At 32.9% G+C, this 8,409-nt stretch overlaps 1 protein-coding gene across 1 annotated transcript; it reads right to left on the reverse strand.

The window, feature by feature from the left end:
- Positions 1–5,825: 5,825 nt before the first annotated feature.
- LOC149553491 (dirigent protein 1-like) lies at positions 5,826–6,659 on the reverse strand. Its single transcript, XM_089789910.1, has one exon. It carries the CDS (start codon positions 6,591–6,593, stop codon positions 5,994–5,996), a length of 600 nt encoding a protein of 199 aa, XP_089646036.1. The 5' UTR covers positions 6,594–6,659; the 3' UTR covers positions 5,826–5,993.
- Between the last annotated feature and the right edge of the window lie 1,750 nt (positions 6,660–8,409).

Genomic DNA, 8,409 nt, shown 5'->3' on the forward strand with positions numbered 1-8,409 from the left:
GAAAGTGAAAATGTAAAAGTTGGTGAATATGTAGTTAAGAACAAAGCAGAATGCAAAAAGGAATTGAAAGAATACAAAACATTTATATGTGTCAATGAAAGTGTTTCCTAAACCTTACCTAAAGGTGTTGCTCATTTCACCTTTCAACATAGTTAGGTACTTTCATATCCTAATTGAGATCATTGTATATATTTAGCACCTAGATCTATCTTACTCCTCTCATTAAACCAATTAGAGCTTTCTTGTATACTTGCTTGACATAGTTTTTATTTAGTATTGTCATCCCTTCATCCTATTGTGTAGTTCTAGTCTAATGTTGGTAAAACAATAGTTGGGAAATCATAGTTAAATGACTAATTTCCCTCTAAATTTAATAGGTACAAGTCCCTTATGGTTATGATGTGCAAAAAATATGTTTGTTCCTAATTCTAAAGGGGTTTGATCTTGACCACATAATAGGAGAGGTCAACCAAGTTAGGCCTAAATAGGAACTAACTTAGGCAAGGTTTCAGGTCTTAATACTGATCAAATTTGTGAACTCATAAAACTTATGAACTCGTAGAATTTGATGATATAGTAGTAAAATCTATCTATAAATTAGCCACTTTAATAGAATGTTTATAACTCTAACATTCAAGAGACCAGCTTAAGAAATAATGTAGGACAAAATCCTTTAACCTTAAATAACACTATTATTATCCTTAGTTCACTACATTGAATAGGGGAACAAAGATCTATTTATACCTTAATTCAATTCAATTAAAAGAGATATCTTAAACTATCACAAGAAATGGAACAATAAATAATTGATATAAAACACATTCAATTTGTCTCTGCAACATGAAGTATTTCACACAAAAAATTAGCCGACTTTTCATTAATCTCTCAATTAGGTATCTATATAGGATTCTGAGATACCTATTGCAAGAAGGAACTCAACTAGTTCATCTCCTTAAGAAAATGACAAATGACAAGGAGCTGGTTATTAGTTACAGTTGCTCATCAAAATGTGAAAGGGTGGGAGAGATGTCACTTCATCTTCTTTCCCTTTTCTAACTTTGCCTTATAAGCCTTGGCGGTGACAATGATTAGGATAAGATCTTAGTTTTGGTGAACATAAACATTGGTGTATCTCAAGAGTCACTTGGAGTGTTCTCAAGCCAAGTCTTTGATAGCATTAAACCATTCTTATGTTTCGTCCATTGCCACATGTACATGCCCACTAAGCTGTTGGAGATCTGAGACTCTATTCTAATGATTAGTAGATTTCTTTGTTAGATTATCTAGATAACTAGAGAAATTATTTTGCATGACAAAAACTCTTACTATTCCCTTCCCTTGTCCACTAGTTTGGGAGTTAGTATGCAGGCCTTTAAGAAATTAATAATTTTTGTCCTACTCCTCTTTAACTTTTGTCTCTATTTCTTTAAATCCTTCTTATACCGCTGAAATCATTTTAGCTTTGAATTGCATACGTTATTGGCATTCAAATAAGGGCTCATCTCCCTTTGGTAGGATCTTTGCCTCCACTACTTCCTTATCCTTCATTTGGATGACCATTTTCAATAAGGAGATGCAATCCTCACTCTTGAGCTTTCTTATTGATAGGGTAACACATTTAGTCAAGGTGATATCATTCTCTATTTCGATCTTTAGTACTATGTTACTGAGTAGCTCTATGATTGCAAGTCCTTCAGACTTGAGTTCTCCACTCCACTCCTTGCTAATTTGCCCAAAGTTCTTGTCTTCTAGTAGCTGGGAGATGATAGCATGAATGTCGAGCCATGAAGAAGTGCCAATTACCTTAGACATAGTCCCTAGTGCATTTACACTAAAAAAATTCCTCTTAATAGGAGTCAATGTCTTTGAAGCTTAAGAAAAAGGATTCTTTGGTGCTAGGGAAATAAGTATTGGAGCTTTGGACACTTTCTCCACTTTAGATTCTTTCTCTTCTTCAGATGTTTCCTTTGTTTCTTCATCTAACTTCATAGATTCACTTTCACTACTCCCTCTATCTCCAAGGTCGAGAAATTGTATTTGGGGGATACTTGGTGGGAGTAAGGTGGTGGTTATTGATGGAATTGGATTGTTGTGGGGCAAGAGAGATACTGTGAATGTCATGTCCTTTAATTCTTTTGCCTTCTTCTTCTTGGACTCTATCTTCATTTTGATCACTAGTATTGAACCATACTGACAAGTTTTAACAAGTGTTATGTTCTCGTTAGGAGCTTGATCACCTCCTCCAACTGGCTGAGTAGGTCCTTGAGTGAGAGGTAGGATTGTGCTTGGAGCACAACTTTGAGAAGATGAAGGTGTAGTTGCATTTGAGGAGGATTGAGTGTGCATGCCTTTGATCCTACTTTTTTGTGCCATTGTCCACTCAACCCACTTTCCATTTCTCTTGTAGATTTTGGCCATCATCATATCTAGATCCTTCATAGCATCTTCAAAAGGTTTTGAACTTATAGGATTTTTCCTAAGCGTTGTCAAATAAGTATAGCTATACATATTTTGACCATCCTCTTCAACTCGATCTACATCAATGTTTACCTTATACATCTTCACTTGGTCAGCTATCAACATTGCAAAGGCTCAATCGTGGCTCTCAAACTTATCTTTGTAATTGACCCAATAATCCTCAATGGAAGTGATGTATTTTTATCACACTCTCAATCTACAGGACATCTCTAGCATACCAATTTGGTTCAAACATAGGCATTAGGAATTCATACATGTCCAACTTATACTTCCTTTTGAACACCTTCATCATGTTCTTGGCATCAAACTAGGTGTTACTGCTGAAGGCTCAAACTTTCATGGAGAATTCATATCCTTTCTTCTTTAGGCTTCTGCTCAGTATGTCCACTTGTAGAGCTTCCCTTATAATCTCAATCAACATGTTCATGTCACTTGGATTCCTTGGTACTTTCAAGGGAAATCCATCAAATTTTGCAAGATGCAAATAAGAAAATGATGAGAATTGAGTAAAGCAACATCCAAACTGACTGATGGTGGCCATGGTTTGTGGGTTGAATCTCCTTTTTGGGCATACCTATAGTTCCTTGCAAATCCTCATGGTAAAAAAATCATTCACCTTAACATAATCTTCATAACTATTCTATAATTAGAGACATGGAAAAAACTCATACGACTTAACATCATCAGTGAAATTCTTTAATCTTGGAAGGTTGGGCCATAATTGCAATGAGGCCAACATATAAATCGAGATGAAAGATATGTAGAATGTATTGTAAAAATTTCCCGTCTGGAGAGCATTGGAATTTTTTTTACTTACCTCTTGCGCCCAATCAATGTACTAGGTATCTGAGCATATGACATGAACCAGAAAGAAATATTACTCAAGGAAATTTAAGGCTTCTACCTCACCTTTCACTTGTACATGATTGTGATTTTTATTTCTTCTTTTGAAGAATTTTTTTCATTATATTTTCTCCTTTTGTCTATTTTGAGTTGAGATAATGAAGATTATCCTCAACCTGCAATGATACTTTTCACTAAATTTGCATCCTAAATAAGTTTCATGAGACACAATTTTTATAAGGGTTCCTAACATGGCTCCATATTTTGGAGCACATTCATTCATCCCTTAATTTTTTTAAATTTTTTTTTTTGTACTTCTACAAGTTTTAATAAATGAGGACATGAACTAAATATTATATTTCACCTGATTGATTTACCATGGGGTCCTATTTGCAAGTTAATTTTCTTAGGTCTTTGAAATACCCTTAGAGTTCATATTTATCAATACATTGTAACTTAATATTATCCTTTTTTTCTACATAAGTTTTGATAAGCAATATCATGTTATAGAATTAAGATGTCTAGTGACCTTATCTTATTATTTATTAAATCCTTAAATTTATATGATCAAGGTCTCTTACACAATTCATACAATAAATGTTTACATAAAATACAATTTGATCTTTCTATACTCTCTTTTGCAAGGTTGTCATTTTTGAGGAAATTTAAGGTTAGGAGATAAATGTTGAACTTCTACATTGGAATCACAGTAGTATATAGATCAATTGTGATGGAAATGTAGTTACATGGGAAAGAAAATGATTCTAAATGATTTATTCAAAGAATGTAAAATATCTTCTATTTTAAAATAGGAATCCAAAAACTAGATATGATATATTTACATTATGAATTGATTATTCTTCAAGGTATTAGAAAAAATCATAAATTCCTCTAATGTGCTAGAGTCTTATTGAATAACTAAGAAGAATATAGGTTTGTATACAACTATTTTCAAGATTGCACTAAGCTAACATAAAGCAAACAACTCCAATATAGGCATTTCCAAGTTGACATCAACCTTTGACCCAACTCCTTAAAAGCTTGTAAGCTTCTCTACATACTCTAAAGATCTTAGAATCAAATGTTCTAACAACAAATTTTCCAAAGAACAAAATTGTACTATGGATACCTTTCCACTACCTTAGAAGCCTAGGATCTATGATTTAAAGATTATTTACTGTTGTAATAGTGTAAATTTGACAGAACTGAAGGAACACAAGATTCCTTTGGGACCCATATTTACAATATACATTCATATATCTATAAAATAGATAAACAAGTGGAAATATTTTAGTATAAATAAGGAGAAAATATATTTTTGTTTTGGAAGTGGAAAGATTTTACAATATAGAGTATTCGGTCTACGTAATAGAAACAAATCCCTCTTAATGGAGGAAAACCCCTATATTACATTAAATATTTTGATAGAAACAAACCCTATTATTAGAAGAAAAAAAAAAACCCTTATTGCATGAAATAGGATAACATTAATTGAAATTGATATGATTAATACCAGAATTTTTAGAGACACAAGTGAGATAGAAGGATGGTAGCGAATTGGATTAAGAAAGAAAGAATGCCTAAGTAGACTATTACAGGAGATTGTTATCATGAAATAAGAGAGGAAGAGAATTTTGAATGACAAAACCTTGTACGAGAATGAGAGAGAACTTCTAGAGTGAGAATGAGAGCGAGATAACTTTGAGTGATGTTCAAGAATTTTTTGAGAGATCCTAAAATGAAGGTGAAAGGATAAATTCAAAGGCAAGAAGAGGAGGAAAGAGTGTTTTCCATGCATTTGAACATTGTGATGTTAGTGGCTAATTCAATGGATCTACTCAAGTGTTACACAAATGGACACTATAGTAATTATAAATGCATGGCAAAAATTCCATGTAAGGGTTTACAATATTTTACTCTACAATAATCAATACTTTAAAAAGATTGGATTAAAAAAAGGAGTAGAATCCACTTAATTATCAGATAAATTCTTTCGATCTTTGGATATTTAATCACTTATATCACATTTCTGTTATCGGTATAATTTTTACTTCCAAATTATTATAGATCTTTATATAGAGGCTTTCCATTCAAGCCACTAGAAACCTCTAGGCTTTTTTGAATTTCATTCACTTGGCAGCTCACTAACTAATTACAATTAGACTAATTTAAATGTATGCAGGAACTTGGTTTAAACTTCTTGATTATAACCAAATCAAGAATTTTCGAAAACCGTGGAATCAATACCATTCTGAAGAAAGTTATTCAATCCAAATTCAAATATGTTTCCTTGTCACTATTAACCATTCTAACTCTATATATCTAGTGTTTCCATAATATAATATGAACGTTACGAATAATAAAATGAGTAGAAGCATTTCTTGTCATTCACTGGGAAAAGATTTTAACAAATTACCACGTCAGTCATCCTATGAATGCACAAAACAAAGCTATGAATAAATCATAAGAGACTAAAGGATGTGATATACCATACAAAAGCAATCACAAGGAACTTTCAAGTAATTCTTTCATAGAAAAGAAGTCACAATTAAACATCACCCAAAAAAACCTAAAGCCTCTTATTCTCTATGTAATCCACAAGGCAAGCATACAAACGAGATTACCCTTATTTGTAAAGAGAGAATCAACAACATCTAATAAATCTACCTAGCCTACCCTAATCGTATATTTACACTAAACTTCAAAATAGCATTGAAACCTTCACTTTTAACGGTTTCAATTATGAGATACCCACGAGCATATCTGAAGTCTCCTGTCCCGCCAACAACAGACACTTCTCTTTTATTCTGAAGAAATATATCTGCTCCCTGGATCTCAAGGGTGCTCCCATTATATTTCTTGTTCTCAAACACCAAGGAGAAACTCAATTCAACATTATTGCCTCTCAGATCTGAAACGGTATAAATTCCTTTAGCCCTTGCAATTGTCTTGGAGGTGGGCTCTGGACCATCAGTTACACGGTCATCTATAACAATTACTGTTCCAAAGTTTGGGCTTAAAGTTGATCCATTAATCCCTGCAACTGCAACACCTATCATGTTTTTTCCAGTCAAAATCTCATGCATGTAGAAGACAAGTTTCTTTTCTTTGAAAGCAAAGCAACAAGAAAATGATAGAAGAAGAACTATAATGCTAAGGAATGATTTCAAGGTAGGGCTTGAAGCCATTGAAAACCAGACAAGAGGATTTAATGTTGGATTGAATGAGGTGAGAGAACACTTAGTTGCGGGTACATATAAGGTTGAGAACATAACATGCTTGCTATCTATGATAAATGCCTAGAGTATTTTATAAATTAAGAAATAACATCTGTAGGAACTGATTTTTGCACCCTGTTATGTGAAGGATAGAAAAAATGAGGAATCTGATTTGTTGTTTCAACAACACGTTTTCATCCAGGCTTAACTAGCCATTGACCCAAATATACCGGCTTGGTACATGGGAAAGCAGACCAATGGAAATAGCCGGCAACAATGTCATTGGTAATTAAGATACCCATTTATTAAATTATAAACAAATGGAACGTTTTTTTGAAAGCCTTATTCAAGAAGGGCCAGTGAATTCCCAGAACCATAAGTCGCCGAAGTGTAGATAGCTTACCAATCCCGCTAATATTCCCTCAACGGACACATTTCAATGTAGGAATCCAATTTTCTCATAACGACTAGTATATTGAATTGCCGCTGGGTAATCTTGAAACAAAATGTATGAAAGACAAAAAAAAGTCATGATTCTTTTAGAGATTCATAAAAACATAATGAAAATATTTCAAAAATTTTGAGATTTTTGATCACAAAATATACAGATCATGAAGATCAAATGCTGAAAATTTCAAAAAATAAAATAAAAATTGTTTGTGGTTTTTTGAAATTTAGTCAATGATGCAATTTGTAGTGAGGATAGGCACATCCTATTCAATCGATCAAGTGAATAGTTTGCTATTGAACTTAGCCAATAAATATGTGAACTTTCATGATGTCCATTCAAGATGGTTTGCTTGAATTACATTCAATAATGTTTTATGAGATTTTGGTGTAAGATGATTGATATAAAAATTTGTCTACCTAATTTTTATTTTTAAGTTGTTAATTTTTATGTTATGTTATTAGATGTAATCTTAAAACCCTTTCAAGGTAAAATGGTTATGAAAAGGAAAACAATACAATTTTCTAAGGCAAACCACACTTTGATTAAGATTTAAACCATTTGAGATTCTTTTGTTCATCATTCATGCAAGAATGATATCACTAGGTGATGCTCATAATAGAGACCACAAAAAGATGTAGACTGTAGATGGATACTTTTAATTAAGGAGACATAAAAACATGGAAGTTAGCTTTTGGGATGTTTTAAAAGCAAGAAAATTTTAGATCAAGGAGGGAAACATAAGGATTCATTGGCTAGAAGAAAAATCTTTATGATTACTTCAAAAGCATAACACTTGTTGACATATCAGTCAAGTTTGTTATTAGTGACACACACTTATTTAGATTGTATATAGCTATCAAGCTCATTATATAGTTCACAATGTTTGCCAAGTATTTCAGTTGTCACCGAGTTTTATAGTTGCTACTGAGTCCCTTGGAAAAATCCCAGTGGTTACCGAGTAGTCACAATTATAGTAAAGATCAACAGTGTAAACTGTGCATCTCAGTGTATGCTAAGTTTACTAGTGCAAACTGAGTTGTGCAGTGTTCACTGAATTTGTAGTTTATGTGATGCAAGTCTAGTGTTAACTGATCTTCTCAATGTTAACCAAGTGACTCAGTTTATATCGAGCTTGAGGTGATAGTGTTTACCAAGTCATACAATGTAAACCAAGAGATTCAATTTATATGATGAGTTTCACAATATTTGTCGAGTCACCAATGTAGATAGAGTTCAAGACTACTTGGAATTGATCAGTATGGATCAAGCTTCTATGTCTATCAAGTGCATGATGATATCGAGCATTGATAGTGGATGCCGAGTATCAAAACCTCACTGAGTCAGTCTTTAGAACCCAGGTGTCTTCATGTGGGCCGATTGTGTTATATTTGTGTAAACTTGTATTGTTGCCATCTTTAC

The sequence above is a fragment of the Cupressus sempervirens genome, chromosome 6 (genome assembly GCF_028749045.1).
Source record: "Cupressus sempervirens isolate cs-2001-9-10 chromosome 6, ASM2874904v1, whole genome shotgun sequence".
Lineage (NCBI taxonomy): Eukaryota > Viridiplantae > Streptophyta > Pinopsida > Cupressales > Cupressaceae > Cupressus > Cupressus sempervirens.